The sequence below is a fragment of the Myripristis murdjan genome, chromosome 6 (genome assembly GCF_902150065.1).
Source record: "Myripristis murdjan chromosome 6, fMyrMur1.1, whole genome shotgun sequence".
In the NCBI taxonomy this organism is placed as follows: Eukaryota; Metazoa; Chordata; class Actinopteri; order Holocentriformes; family Holocentridae; genus Myripristis; species Myripristis murdjan.
The window spans coordinates 23,627,837-23,643,734 of NC_043985.1; the positions used below are offsets into that span (position 1 = coordinate 23,627,837).

General features: G+C 41.4%; 1 protein-coding gene across 1 annotated transcript; it reads left to right on the top strand.

Moving 5' to 3' along the window:
* The first annotated feature begins 1,764 nt into the window (after positions 1 to 1,764).
* On the top strand, positions 1,765 to 15,452 carry nudt4a (nudix (nucleoside diphosphate linked moiety X)-type motif 4a). Its single transcript, XM_030052946.1, has 5 exons — positions 1,765 to 2,356; positions 8,232 to 8,342; positions 10,170 to 10,214; positions 10,506 to 10,593; positions 14,459 to 15,452. The coding sequence occupies exons 1-5, from the start codon at positions 2,258 to 2,260 to the stop codon at positions 14,680 to 14,682; spliced, it is 567 nt and encodes a 188-aa protein (XP_029908806.1). The 5' UTR covers positions 1,765 to 2,257; the 3' UTR covers positions 14,683 to 15,452.
* Positions 15,453 to 15,898: the final 446 nt, after the last annotated feature.

Genomic DNA, 15,898 nt, shown 5'->3' on the forward strand with positions numbered 1-15,898 from the left:
GGCATTGGAGACGACCTATTTTTATGCCATCATGGGTTTGTGGACGCTGGAAGGATGCCATTAAATGATCTTGCTTCCAAATAATTATATAAGGGATTCACTGGCAGAGGAAAAGAGCTCTGGCTGACCACTGTGAGGAGGTGACAGATACATTTTCTCCAGTTAAAGGTGCACCATGCAAAATTAAAGGTATTCAGGTGAGAGGTGAGAACTGCTGAGACACAGTTGGCAAAAAGCAGCCTAGGCACACAATTTATGATGATGAGACTTATGTTTATTTTTTAAATTTGTTTTTCCCGATGAAGGTCTAACCAACCAAAATTTTGTGGTAAAGGTTTTGTTTTTTTTCTGCTCCGGTGAGCAAGGGTCCTCACAGGTCCCATGGAGACTCGTTCATCCAATTTCACGTCTCTTCCACAGTTTTTGTCTGTTGAGTCTAAATGGACTTCACCTCCATGCAGTTTTACATATTGCACCTTTAATAAATTAGCCAATCAATCAGACACTCTTTGCTCAGTGATTGCCCTTGAGGGATGCTTTAGGAGAGACTGGCTCCTCCATTTAGAAACAGCTCCCCCTTCCTGTGTCTCAAGGACAGGTCAGTGGTGAAGTGCTATATCCCTGGGCTAATATGTGGCCCTATCAGCTAAATTAACTTGTTTAAGGGAAATCTTACTAACCTGCTTTATGATTTTAATATAAAGCCAGATTAAGATTACTCAGCCTCAGTTTAGTCTGCATTTTACCTACAACATTTAATAAAGCAATTTTAGTCCCCTATAGTGTGGGGTAATTTTCATTATTCCTAAATATTATTGTAATTTTACCCTTTTGAATGACCACCTTAGCTGGATTCATACATACCTTTGGCCAACAGTTATGACTGCAGGCCTTAACCTCAGCTCTTTTGTGAGCAGCCTACTCACCAGGCTGCTATTTGACCAACCCTCAACCAAGCAAAGGTTGCCATTTCTGAACATTTCACAACATTTTCGCCTCTGAAGGCGCCCCATGGCAGCTTTCAGACCATCTTTACCTGGTACCCACTAGAGGGAAGCCCTGTGCTTTCTAACCTTTGCATTACAAGCTTCACTGAGAGGGACCATATGCTTATTAGTTAGTTAGTTAGGTAGATAGTTAGTTATTTGAATAAGGTCCAGTCTACAAGCATGTGTTTTTGTTTGTTTGACTGAATGGGTGGAGACTTAAAATTAGAGCAGAAATCGCCCTAGAATTAATTATTGTTATGCTCCATTGGCTGTAGTTACCCTCCATTTAAAATTTAGAGGCCTTGTGTCCCGATTAGCTCTTGAGCAAACAGCTGGGAATGGGCTCCTGTTTACTTTAAGTGCTGTCGGAAATATTGCTCTAGCAAAACGTCCAACGTGTAAAATGCCACTGGGACAGTGGTAATTTTCTGCGAAACCTCAGTTGCAAAGATGTGAGAAGAATAGGTGGTGGAGACCAGAGGAGCCATGTTACTGTGTGCACCAGCTGCTGCCTGGCACATGAATGAAAACACAATTTACAATTTGCACATGCTCCTCTTGATTTCACCGCTGTATCTAAAAATAGCAGTGCGACACCAGATTTAAAAGGCAGAAACAACAAACGCCTAGAACTACTATTTGTTTAACAAGAGCGATACTGTGATTATTCCTAACCAAAGGCACTGGAGTCCTGTTTACAAGCTCCGAGTCACGAAAGTGGTGCTTACGAGCATCACCTGAAAGCAGCATTAGTCATTGGGAGAAAGTCACTGAAAGGCATCACGCACGCAACGTGTTAATGATTACTAAGCAACCGTATCGAATACGGCCATGTTGATTTGCCAGCTGTATAAAGGCACTTCATTCATGTTCGCTCGGAAACGTCCTTGTTAATAATGAACATCCACTCAGTGTTTAATGTAACGTAGGTGCTGATAGGCAGCTTTGGCATTGCACTGTTGCGCAGCTCTGAGGTCAGCTGGTCGCCGCTCACTAACCACAGATGTGAGTGAGTTGTAGGAACATGCATTTTGACAACGGCGCAAAACCACCATGGTAGACAGGATATCGACCAGAATGAGAATGAGAAAAGTGCACATCATTTAATAACAGGGATTATCTGAAGAAGCGCTTGGGAATACTGTGGGGGATCCGCTGCTGCTCTCACACTCCTGGACACGGCCGAAACCAGCTCGTCCTGCTGGATCCAGATTGTCGATTTTTTCTCCACATTTTCACGTTTCCTGGCGCTCGAAGATTGGGAATATATGATGAAGTTTAAGCCAAATCAGACGAGGACTTACGATGGCGAGGGGTTCAAGAGACGAGCGGCGTGTTTGTGTTTCAAGAACGAAAAAGAGGACGAGGTAAGGCATGTCCGTCCATCGAGGGCCGAAGTTAGTTGGTGTAGCCCAGGCTAAAGTGGTCATCATTAATATTTATCACATCGCAGACAACAATGCACATGCTTAGAAGTTACATTGTTGCATTAAACCGTTCATTTGGCTTATGAGCTCTTGGTGACTCAGCCTGCTTTTAGACGAGAAAGTGTTTGTTTTGAATCTTTGGTTCTGATTGTGTTGAACTGAATCCACTGAGGGCTTTAATCCTGTGGGGGGAATTTTAGTCTGTTTGTTGACAAACAAAGCCTCACTCTTTCTCTCTTTCTTTTTCTCTGTGTGAGAGAGAGAAAGAGAGAGAGAGAGAGGCTGATCAAGCTACTATTGTAACTCTCTAAGTGAGATTTTTGGGCAGAGTTGAACACCATCTTGGCTTAAGGGCCAAATATTTGACCTATTAAACACCACGAGGCCTTACAATTTGGCACTCACTGTGAATGCCACCCAGGAGACCACTACAATATGCTTTCCAGGTATTTTCCCCAGTTATTAAGCACCTAAGAATACTTGTCACTGTAAATGGTTTTTATATGCACTATTCATACAAACAGGACACCCTCGTCATATCTGGACAGTGCAGGTGATGTTCAAACTTTGGTCAGTGTCACGTGTAGTGAGAAGAGGGTGTTTATATTTCTGGCATTCTTCAAATGATACATTTATATGAGGATATACACTCAGCAGCCACTTTATCAGGTCCACCTGTGCAGTCTACTGCAGCTCAATGCAACAGCTCTGCCATAAATTCTACCTTTTAACAAAGTTTATAATGTTCAGTTTGTGTTTATATTGTGGATAATGTGTAAATTTAATTATATGTTTATTACTGAGGTTGTAGCTTGCTCGACTACATTATATTGAGCGGTGTTTCTAATTTTTTGTCCTCCCTGTATACATGAGGGGGACAGAATAGAAGAAATGCCTCTCAGTAAAATGCAGTCCAGTCCAACTGCACCATAAACTATTGAGCATAGAATTGAATGAATGCCTCTAGTATTGTGATAAAAAGAAAACCTGAGCATTATAGGCAATAGAAAAGTAAACTTAATGGCGCAACAGTTGTATTGACTTGTATAAGATTGTGCAGGTGGACCTAATAAAGTGGCCACTGAGTGTATCATTTTCACCACAGAGGCGATAGCATTTCATTGGGAAGTTATCTTTTATTAATCCATGTAGGGAAATTTGTCTCCTGCATTTAACTCCTCCTAACTAGAGTTCCAGTTCTAAGCTACTGCCTTGGTCAAGAGCACTGACAGGACTATTAACTTTAACAAACTTGTTTTTGATGGTGGAGGAAACCCATGCAAACACGAGGAGAACATGCAAACTCCCAACACAGGACCCTCTTGCTGTTAGGCGGCAGTGCTGACCACTGAGCCACCATGCTGTAATATTATGTGTGATTATAAACGTTACTGCCACCCATCATAACTAAGGTACCTCGGTCTTTAAATACTAGCTGTCATGAGGAAATCTTGCATCTGCATTCACTCACTGAGGTGGTGATGGCACTCCAGAGCTGTCCGAGGCCTCAGCTGTTGTGGTTATTGTGCGTGGCCATTTCCATCTAGGGGTCAGCACATGTGTTAATGTCATCACTGCCCTTATGCTGAGGCACTATAATAGAGCCGCAATCTCTTCTCTTTGTGCAGTTCTGACAACATCCCCTTTTACCACCTGGCTTTCTTGAAAATGGTTTGTTCTGTACCTGCAGATTATTGGATTGGAGCTGCATTTGGCTCACCAGACATACTAGCCCACATCTTTGACACCCAATTTAAAATGAAAAATAGTGAGTTTCATGGTTTTAGATGAAAGCCGGTGTATCATACCAGCTAACACAGAAATGTTGATAATGAGGAGCTTTGCGCGTCTCAGTTTTCAAAGGTCATATAAGGGGGAAGCCAGAAGAAAATAACAGGCTCGAATCTGTTGCCAAGTAGGCACATTCTGTCGCTTAAATGGACCATTAAAGTCAGCAGATAAAGGACATGTGCTTAGAATACTTAATGTAATATTTTTTGTCTTTCTAAGCCTCCGTACTTAAGAGGGAATGCTGTTTAGACAGTTTAAATAGTCAAGACTTATCATGATTTAATGTGGAAGTAGTGGTAAGGGGGTGGGGAGGGTGTCCTAGTTCAGAATGTGTCTGCCTAGTGACAGTTGCCCATCTCAGGACTATATGTGATAGGGGGAGTGAGGTGTGTGTGTGTGTGTGTGTGTGTGGTGGGGGTGGCCGGGTGTTGCACTATGTGCTAAACACCAAGTGACCTATCAGCTGCAATTTATAGAAACGAGGTGCAGGCACTCGCTGTCCCCTGACAGATTTATTTTCCCTCCTGCTGCCACCCTTTCCTCCTCAGCAACATCCACACATTCTCTCTGTTGCTCCTCATCGTGCTCTCCGTTTTCTGCTCATCTCGCAGCGCCTGCTGCTCTGTGCTCCCGTGGGTCAAAGTGACTGAGTGCTGACCTATGCTAAAGCCTGCGATGATTGTGATTGCAGTGAAGGACGTTGACGCTGAGTTACTCTGAATGTTTGAGGAGGCCAGGTGAACGGGAACAGCTCAGCAGACAAACACCAGACAGGAGGAGGAAGTCAGTGTTGTTTTTACTCCCCAAAATCAGTCTAATTCTGTCCCTTTTCTCCTCACAGTACAAGGGCGAAAAACATCTGTGAGATGGAAGGATAACATTTAGTGTAGCACAAGCCCTCGTACGCTAACAACAATACAATAACAGCACTGTGAGAAATATGAAAATAGGACGCTAGTTCTCATTGGTGTGTCCCTGTTTTTCCTGGGGAAGGAGCAGCTATATTTACACATGCATTGTTTTTTTTGTGATTGTTTATATTAACTTTGACAAATGCTACCCTTTATTTTGAGCGAGTTTGATATAAGCAACTGAATAATGCTAAATGTTTCAAGGCGGCAGTATTATTTTCTTTTTTTAAATAAATTATGCCGTAAATTAAATAGTCCAAGAATAGCCCCACTAGGGATGCACTGATACCACTTTCAGTTTTATTTTTAAAGTCCAGTACCAGTTCATAAAGAGCACCAATCCATTACTTTGGCTTAACAGTATAACCTTGTATTGGGGTCATAACACAAAACATGGTTGATATAGATTTTAATATTCCTCAGCCTAGCTTTGTATAAACACAATATCTGCCCACAGAGTTTGTAATGGTGCAGCCCCTAGTAGTCATATTATTATTCTGTGATAGATTTTAATTCTAAAGAGATCAAGTGTTGCACGTTGCAAAGGTCAAATGGACATGTTCAGTCTGAGCAGGCTTCACACAGAGAGGTGTGTTGCTGCCTATTGGGCTCATTAAGTCTGCCCCACTAAGCTGTTTTGGTTTTCATGCAGAAAGGCAACTGCTGATCCAGTGCTTTTTGTAAAGCCTTTTTGGCTGCGCTTCTGTGTGTGTGTGTGTGTGTGTGTGTGTGTGTGTGTGTGTGTGTGTGTGTGCGCACGAGCATGTGAATGCACGTACGCATGTTGCCTCATATGTGTTGATCATGCGTGTGTGAGATTGTGTACGTGTGCGTGTGCACGTGCGCAACAGTAAGGGTGCAGCCAGTGTTTCTACAACTGCAGGGCTGTGTACACACATTTTAGTGGTGGGAGATTCAAATGAACCCTAGCCCATGCTCCTGTCCTTGGTGGTGTTTAACCTCCTCTGTGCCACAGCACCATCATTCATCAGGCACCTCAGCTTTTTCACTGTATAACTGTTACACAGGACACACTTCCCTGCTGAATAAAACTCACTGACAAGCTGGGTTACCTGAAAAAAAAAAATCCACTAAATGTGTCACAATAGTGATTTGAGTACGGATGGTTAATAAGAAGCAACTATATAGCTTCATGGATTTCTATGCAATCCTGTTCCCATACTTTTCATGTTTTTTTATGTCTTTTCATAAAATTGTCCATCTTTAAAAACTGTTAAAGCTCATGTTTCAGATTAGTTTTTTTAATCAAGGGACAGTGCATATTAATAAAACTGTGAATTATACACTTAAGCTAAACTGCTGGACTGTTATCTTCTTGTTAACAAATTCTTACCATGATAGCCAATTCAGCATGACACATTTAAGAGTGGAGTAGTTAACCAGATGGGAAATGTACTCTGATTCTGCAGGCGTTAAGGAGTCAGCATACATGGTTATTGCAGCTACTGGCCACTGAATGTCATATCACATGATAGTAAAACCACTTGCACCTTCAATTCGGTCAGCCAGTCTTACATAAATATTGACATTGATACCAAAGTTTGAAATGGGCTGATGTTTATCAGTCCCTCCAGAGGATTTGTAATTGTGTGAGTACGAGCTGACCAGTGTTTCCATTTTCAAAGTTGTGTTGCACCCTCATACATTTAGGCATGCATTTCAGTGATCCAAAGCAGCACATAGGAGCTCTTTATGATTCCTTGAGTTGTAATGCTGTGATTTGCTGATTTTAGTCAAGATGTGTTTTAGTGACTCCTTAACCACAGCTCATTCTGAAATTGTCAGCGATTTGGACTTCACTGAAGTTTGTAAACCAATCTAAGGCTTCTGATTGGGCCTTGTGATTTTCTCCTGGGGTTTGTCTTCCTTTTGATCCGGTTACAGGATGACTAACAGCGAAGGCGCATGCAAGCATGGCGTTTGAAGAAAGCTTCACTCATCATAGTAATTTCTGTGCAATTGAGGACAGCTTTGAAGGTGCTGTAGGAGACATTATTAGGGTGCCTCTCAAATCTGTTATGCCTCTATGATCTGGTCTCTGGAAACCTACGCTGCGATGGCTGTGCTTTGTGTTACTCCCTCTGTCTGCTCTGTGCAACGTGATAAGAGCTGATTTTTTTAACCAACCTTTGATGACAAGAGATTCATTAGAGGTTTATTTTTTGCCGGAGAATGGGGCGGCTGCTCATGCTCATTTTGCTCACAGCAGAATTCAGAAGGTATTCGCACGTGGTTGCAATGTGGGTCAGTTTGACGCCAGACAGGGTTTAAGGTCGAGTGACTGCATCTCCAGAGGGGTGCATTGCCCTAAAAGACCAAACCAGCTGTGTTTGAGGTCAGTTAAACATAGTCGGTGGCTGCTGTTTTCATCCATCCGATTAGTTTGCTGATTTGTCTTTTTTTTTTTTAGGTTGGGTGGAGGGTTTAAAATCCTTAAAGTTTGAATGTACACAGCTGTATTCTCTTGAAATTATTTTATCGAAATGTTTTGTTGTCGATGATACTTGGAACTAATTATTAGTTCAACAATTAGCAAATGATGTCTGAACTGGGATGCTGTTTTTTCAGGGTTGCTGTTTAACTTTAGGCTGAAAGAAACCAATCAGCAGGCTGTGCAGTGGCTCAGATATATTTCTGCCCTCTGAAATGATCCAATAAGTTAGTCAGTAACCACAAATCTACAAGGCACTATCTGTAAAGAGCTGTTCTGGAGCATCAGTCAGTGCCTCTAATGTAGGAACACCTCGAGTCATTACTTGATGGATGAAGTGGCATAGTGCTCGCTTGAATTACTCTCACATGCACACATTAACAAATTTTGATGACAGAGAAAAGAATGTGATATGTGAGTTCATGATGCGCGGCCAGGCGATTTACCAAATAAATGAAGTGAACGAGCGGTGTGGTGCGCGAGATGTCCATTACGGCGCATGCTTAATGAATAGCTTCATGCTCGGCCACCACCTAGCACCTAGTGGTGAATTTCATGATTCTCAACTAGGGCATGCCATCGGCGTGTTTTCGGAACCCTAAACTCAGGGGCTCACATCCTCTGGCAGCACAGGCATGACAGAGTCATCTCCCCTTGGCAGGTGCTACTGGTGAGCAGCAGTCGTCATCCAGACCAGTGGATTGTGCCAGGAGGAGGAATGGAGCCTGAGGAGGAGCCATGCGGGGCCGCTGTCAGGGAAGTGTATGAGGAGGTGAGCTCAGCCACAGATATGTGAAGGAAATGAACACAAACTCACACACACACACACACGCACAATTTGTGCAACTGTGCTTCCTTCACATTTAATGGAATGTGGTAATTTTATGCAGACAGAATCTTTAACCTTGCACATTACAAGCAAAGGTTGTATTAATTGGACGATTTCCATGCTTACCTGTACATTCTGTGGCTGTTTATAGACTTGAGGTGCACACACACACACACACACACACACACACACACACACACACACACACAAATTATCATGATCTGAAACCAAAATTGCAGGCGAGCAGTTTACAGCGATTTGTCTCATCATGGAGCTATGAGATGCTGCCACTCTTCTGCAAGCAAGATCCAGATGAGGGATCCAGATTTGGGGGAATGATGCATTGCCAGTTAATTGTTTTGTGGCGTCGTAAAGGGGATGCTGGCGCTTGTCCAGAGTGTTTGGACTGGGTTATGAGGTTCTGCCTTGGATAGTAATGTGTTGACAGATTTGAGGTATGGCGGTGGTGACATTTGGAAAGGGTTTCCAGTTACCCACATCCTGTGCCTCCTGGAAGAGACATGACCCTGAATATGGATGAGCCGCAAACCGACGAGGACTTCTGGAAGCGAACAATTCAAATAGTCTTGTTTTAATACCCCGCTGTGAAGTGCAATACATCAGTGTCAAGGGTCCATGTGGTACTTTTAATTTGCGCAAATGTGAGATTGCTAAATGCCATCAGGCTAATTGTGTCTAACATCTTGTTGCTAATGCTTGGATGAAACTAAAATTTCCATGTGGCATTATTGTGCCTTTTTTAAAAGTATGATCCCTACAGCAACCACAAACAACACAGCTGTCTTGACTGAGGGCAATTATTTGAGTATTTAAGGGAAATTGCTACAAAGGCACTCACGAAACATCTCTTGTTGGTGATTATCCTATACTATATCTAATGTGTGTTTGTGCGTGTGCATTTGGGGCTCTGTTTGTCATATAATCCGGTGTTCCTCGTCATCCAAACCGGTCCCGGGGGATTCTTAAGGGAGTCGCCAAGGCTGAATTATGGCACACAGCAAGGTTCAGAAGATGTAAACCAAGCCATGGACTGAATGGTGCCATGTGTTAGCAGTTTCCCAGCCAGCAACAGGGAGATTTTTCCCCCACTAACTTTGTTATACATACCATCAGTAAACCTGAAAACTGGAGCATGCTGCATGACCTGCATAGCTATGTCGGCACACTATACATGTGAGCTGAGCACGGTTGACCAGCTAAATTCAGTGGCCACCCTCCTCTAAAGTGTGTAACATAATCATAAGCAGAAATGGATCTTGCTCACTGCGGTTCAGTGTTGTTCAGCTCTTCTGTCCGCTCTCCTCTGCTCCTTGGGCAGATCCGTCATCCTGTCACTCAGGTCCTGTTTACCTGGTCATACCTGCTGTGCCTTCTCAGTGGCACGTGGCAATCCTGACATGGTTTCAAGCCACAGGGGGAAAAAGGAAAATGCTCAAATGAGAATGTGCATGCACATGAGAGCCAAGACATGCTGTTTCAAAAACCAGGGCATGCATTCTTCTGCTGTTTTTGCTAATTGAAAATTGAAGAAACCTTAAGTTAAGGCACTGTTAAATACTTGGCTTTCACTTGCACATAAATCTTTAGCTTTCCAGCCAAACATCTGATTTGATTAAGCAACAGCAGCATGAAGAGTTACATCTTATATGCTGCATTGGCTACTGTATGTACAACACTGTCCAGGCATTCATATGTAAATGTTATGGTAGACTTTTGATCTGTTTTCTTCCTGTCTGCCTCTCTGCACAGGCTGGTGTGAAGGGAAAACTTGGCAGGCTCCTCGGGGTGTTTGAGGTAAGCTTGTCAAACTGCCATGGAAGATTTGTAATAAGTTGGCATGTAGTATGTAATAGTACACAGCATTGTTTTAAATCCTGTTTCAACATTACTGCAAGATTTATGCTTACGATGCCAGGTAAGTGCCAGTCGTCACAGTCATTTAGAGAGTTAAATGGTTTGCTCCTGTTGAAATAATACAGTTAATCACTGTTTACATCATGCCTTTATATGAGAGCTCTGCATGCAATGCATTGACCCAGTTTGTTGCAGCAATATAAAGCAGTCTATTCATCTAAATCTTTGTAGCACAACCAAGACAGAAAGCACAGGACGTACGTCTATATCCTCATTGTGACAGAGACATTGGAAGACTGGGAGGACTCTGTCAACATAGGTATGCTTCCACATTTTAGTCCCTAAGCCCCATCATGTTTTTGCCTGGTCACTTTTGCATGGAGTTACGTAGTTGGAAAAAATTACTTTACAAATAGCAAACAAGCCTTTTGCAGCAAATCCAAGTCATTTCAAACCAAAATACAGACTTATTTCTCTCAAACATTTATGGGCATATTACAAATGTAAGCAGACCTGTACAGATATTAAAATGCAGTGGTCAAGCTGTCACATATTGTCGTACTGTACTGAGAGCTTTCCTAAACCAACTGCAGTTGACCCAGCTCACCACACCACAGCCATTTTTTTGTTTTTTTGGTTTTATGGCAGGGTTACCTTTGGTATTTGGTATTATAAGATTCATGAAAGAGTGAACAATTTCCTCTTAAGTAGCAATCTTTCTCATCAAGCAGTTGCAACACAGGGAGGGGTTTTTGTCAGCAAATTAAAGCTTATCATCACACTGGTCGTACATTTCATTACCAAACTGTAGCACATATAAATCCTGTCTCTTGAATAAAGGCAACTGACCTTGCTTCTGTTGTACATCAGTAGAGCTTCGGTCATTTGAAGCTCACAGGTCAAAGTGACTCTGCGGTATGGTCTCACTCATAGGAGACCAGCAGGCCGCGAGGGTCTGAAATTCCTTGAACAAGCATAACATTGTGTTAACACTATCTGATGTATTTCGAGATCATGAACCCTTGAAGTTCAGTGACTTTATGAGCGTGTTCTTGGGTTACAAGCAAATTGCAGTAAAGGTCAAGAACGAGTTTTTCTCTGCTATTGGAACTTTTTTTTTGTATAGCACTGTTGTGGTCAGTTTTTCATCATCATCATCATCTTAGCACCGTGTGATACTGAGTTTCATTAATTGTAACAAAGTACCTTTGAACCAAATCTTTGACCAATTAAAAGTGTGTTTATTTTGAAGGCAGTGTGCTGATAAGTAACATAAATCGCAGACTAGAAAGACTAGCAGGGGCTTCAGTCGTCACTGTTGAAACTGGGCAACTTGGACACATGCATGTCTGATGTGACAGATCTCACGCTACCTGACTCTGAAATTCAGACAGAAAAATGTGGCAAAGTTGTTATCACACTTCAGACGCTGGTAAAACATCAGCACTTCACTGGTGGTCAAATGGACAAACGGTGGACGTGAGCTCGAAAACAGTTCTGTTTTGTACCTGCGCTGTTGAAAACACATTTCCTCAGTTGCATTTCATTTATCTGTGTAAACATGCAATACGTTATTCAAAACCAAATTTGAATGCAATATCCCATTTTCATTTTAAGATGAAGGACTTTAGCATTTTATTTTGAAGACTTGCTTTATGGTGCTTTATTATAAATTCAGATGTGAAGAGTGAACCAGCGCCGCTTCCTTTGCAATTCATTCACCTGGTTTCAAGGCTGAATTGGCAAACACACCTAGAGTATGGGACCACATTAACATTACAACAAAGCAATGTTCATACACTATCCAGAGGTAGTTTACATTATTTTAGATTTCCATTTTGCACTGCTGTTTGAATAATTTACATGAAAGAAGGCAAGTTTTGAAAACAAAGTTGAAATTGCCCTTCTTCATTTAAATGATTAACTGGTCAGGAAATGTTGACTTCAGCAAATGAAAATTGAATAGCAGTGGTAATTTTTTCTCATTGGCTATTGCGCAAAATGGATTATTAAAATGTAGTAGTGTTATTGAATTTGCACATTCCATTTTGCATTATCATTTGAATAAAGTTAACCAGAAAGCATACCATTTTCTCTTAAATGTAACATTATTTTTTTTCCATTGGCAATGCATTATTTCTAGAAAGTGTCAGTGCTAGTAAATAAAAAGGCAAATGCAAATTATTAAATTAAAATTTTCTGTTTATGCCAAGATTTGCATACATCAGTGGAAAGTCTGAATATACTGTAAATCTGCATGGTCATTTTCCAAATTCTGTTGAAATGTGAATAATTATTTCTCTGTGATAATCATCATTTGAAAATTTGATAGGTTTGCACTAAGGTAGTTGGTGCATAGGCATTTGTTGGACAAAAGCCAAGAATAATCGCCATAATTTGTTTTCAGAGTGTTTGGTATTTTAAATGTAATGTTTTTCTTGTGACTCATTTGATTCAAAACTCAAACTGTTTGTATCTGGTGCTGGAAACACCGGTGATCGTTCACTCCCTTTGCTCACAGAAATAGCGCTCAGCCTGTCCACGAGGCGGAGGCATGTTTGCTGTGCCCAGTTGTTTTCCAGTTACCGTCTCTCACCACAGCCCCCTCCGTGCTTGTCCTCTCCTGCCCTGTACAAGGGCCATGACTGTGCGGAAAGGGCTGGGCGCTGGGGGTGTTGTCTAATTTACTCTCTCCTTCTCCTGAAAGGCCAGCACTAGTGGACCTCAGGGTGTCAGTGTAATGGGGAGATTCTCCCCTTTCACACAGCCCTCTGAATGTCAAGAGGCCTCATTGCATTCCTTTTCCAAAAGGCTGCTTGGGAATTGAAGGAGGAGACTGTGGGTTTGAAGTGATGTATAAATAAGTTTGATGATTTACTGGACAAATGATTGTTATGGGAGATGCTGTATTTGGCGGGGTTGGTGACATGACAGCTTCATAAACACTGGCCAAAGTGGGTCAGGAATGCCTTTTACCACAAAGAGTTCAGTGCTGTAATATATGCCGTACATAATGTTTATTCCTGAACATGTTGTATAATCATTGTGGTTTTAGCGTTTTCAGGTTAATTTGCATCTTGAGCAATCCCACTTAAAGCTCAGACATAGCACTGCTTAGAAATGGAGTGAATTGCTTCACAGAATCTGATGATGGCACCGTGTGTGTGTGTGTGTGTGTGTGCGCGCACGTTACCTCTCAGTGAAAGCACGTAGTTATTGAGCAGTATTTCTTTTAATGAGTTAAAGTGCTCATTATGTCGGAGTCAACCTTGCAAACACACTGAGGAACCTTGCCAGTAAAGTATTTTTAGTTGTCCATTCAGTGCTGCAGAGGACACATTTCACTAAAACGCTTTTCTTTCTGCTCTCAATTCAAAGTAAAGTTATGTATTTTTAGAAGAAAAAAGTAGTATACAGGTTGTCCATAAAGTCTGTTTACAATTTACACAAATTTATTACAAAAGCAAATGAATAGACAAATCTGTGAAGTTTTTTTTTTGTTTTTTGTTTTTTTTTTGCCTCATTTAATACACCTCTATATGGGCACCATTAGTTGCACAAAGCACATCAAGACAGTACTCAATTTCTTGCCATGTTTGCTGTAGCATAGCCTCATCAGTGGTGGAAATGGCATTGTTGATGTCCCATATCTTTGTTCGATACACAATATCTACACAAAAAACTTTGATAACCACTGAGTACATAGAACAAATCTGATTAACATATCTCATCAGTTGCTTTTGTAATAGATTATTTAAATTGTAAAGAGACGTTTTGGACACCCTGTATATATGAGTCACATCTTAAATTTTAATTTCACAAATATAAACAAAGGACACTGTGAAAATATTTCATTTTGGTTAGTGTTGTCAGTCTCTTGTTTAAATTGTATTATGTAACTGTAACTTGCTGTAATAAAAGTTCATTGAGCTCAAACACAGATGCTGATTATCAGGCACTGCGTTGGAGAAATTCAGATAATGGCAGTGCAGATCCGCTCCTCATCCATCATATGCCACTCAGCAGGATGAATGAGTGGTTACTGAGACAGATTCATAAACAAAAGAAGAGCCAACATGTTCACAATAAGTTGAAATGTTCCCTATCTGCTTGTGCATTTAAAATTGCTTGGCTGATGTTGTTGGACAAGATGTTATACCTCCTTCTCGTCCCTCCTCTCACAGGAAGGAAACGGAAGTGGTTCAAGGTTGATGAAGCCATCAGGGTGCTGCAGAGCCACAAGCCTGTCCATGCAGAGTACCTGCGCAGACTCACAAACACCTGTAACCCCACCTGCAGTCCTGCCTGCAGCCCGACGAATGGAAACACCCCGGGCTCTCCGGTGACGGACAACAACGCCCCTCACTATGTTTGCTCCACACAGGGCTCAGATCTGGTCAACAGATAGGACCGTCAGGAAACAGTCTGCCTGAAAGAGGACTCTAGAGTGGACACATCTACTGAAAAACAAAAGGACATTTGCATGAGTTACATTACTAACGCAGTCTCTTAATATGTACAGTATGGACTTCCTACAGTTGAACCCATTTCAGGTGGGCTTGAAGAGTGCCAAAATGTTTTCCAAGTATATTTAGTATTTTTTATGTATATTTTTTAACAACCATCACCAGCTAATAGAGCAAACATGTCCCTTTAAGGCTTACTGCTTTGAAGGGATTCTCTCAGTGTGCTGCTTATGCAATGTAAAGGTCCTTTTCAGTCTTACATGCTGAATGATACTTGATTGGTAGTGCACACAGTATTTTGGGTGGTTTCCTTGAGACCAGCAGAGGGAAGTGTTGGAAAGGAAGTCATCCCCCCACGGTGACTCACTGCCAAATAATGTCCATCTACAGCACAGTTTGGAGAGAGGTAGCCACATGTGTACGAATATTGTGTTACAATTCTTTTTTTCTCTTTCTAGTGAATTGTATTGACACTTCTGGTGTCAGTCAAAACTACTGATTTTTTTTTTTTTTTTTTTTTAGGACTACAGATGTTAAACTGCTCTCATATCACCGAAGCTCCAATCCTTGTGACAAATTTTCCAAACAAAAACAAAAACAAAAAAAAAAAAAGAAGAGAGCTAGGTGATGTGAGAAATAGGAAGTGTTGCTTTCCTGTAGTTGCTACCTTTACCAGTACACATCCTCTCTAATCAGCACCATTTTCCCTTTTGAACAGCTTAATAAAGATTAAGAATATCAACAAACCAGCCACCACATTGAAACAGAGAGTTAATGCATCAAGTATCACTTTATTTGTCCATACATCTGTTGCCGAGCTGATTGTAGCTTAAATTGTGACCGACAGGTGAATCTCAGCCTTTGTAAAGGGGAAATCAGCCTTGGCTACTTCCTAAAAATGTGACAACAGCCAAAGAAAGACAGTATTAAAAACACGTGGACAGTATTATACAACAAGTAAAGATTTGTACTTTTTTGAGAAAACCATATCATTAAGGTCTGAGAAGGATAAGGAGGCCTAGGCCATATAGAAGATTTACAATGTGTTGAGTTTAAGCCGAATGATTCCTGTAAGTGCCTTCACAACCACAATGTTGTGTGAAGTGTTCAATTTACGAACACTTGACACATAACAGAGCTGCTGAAAGCAATACAGAT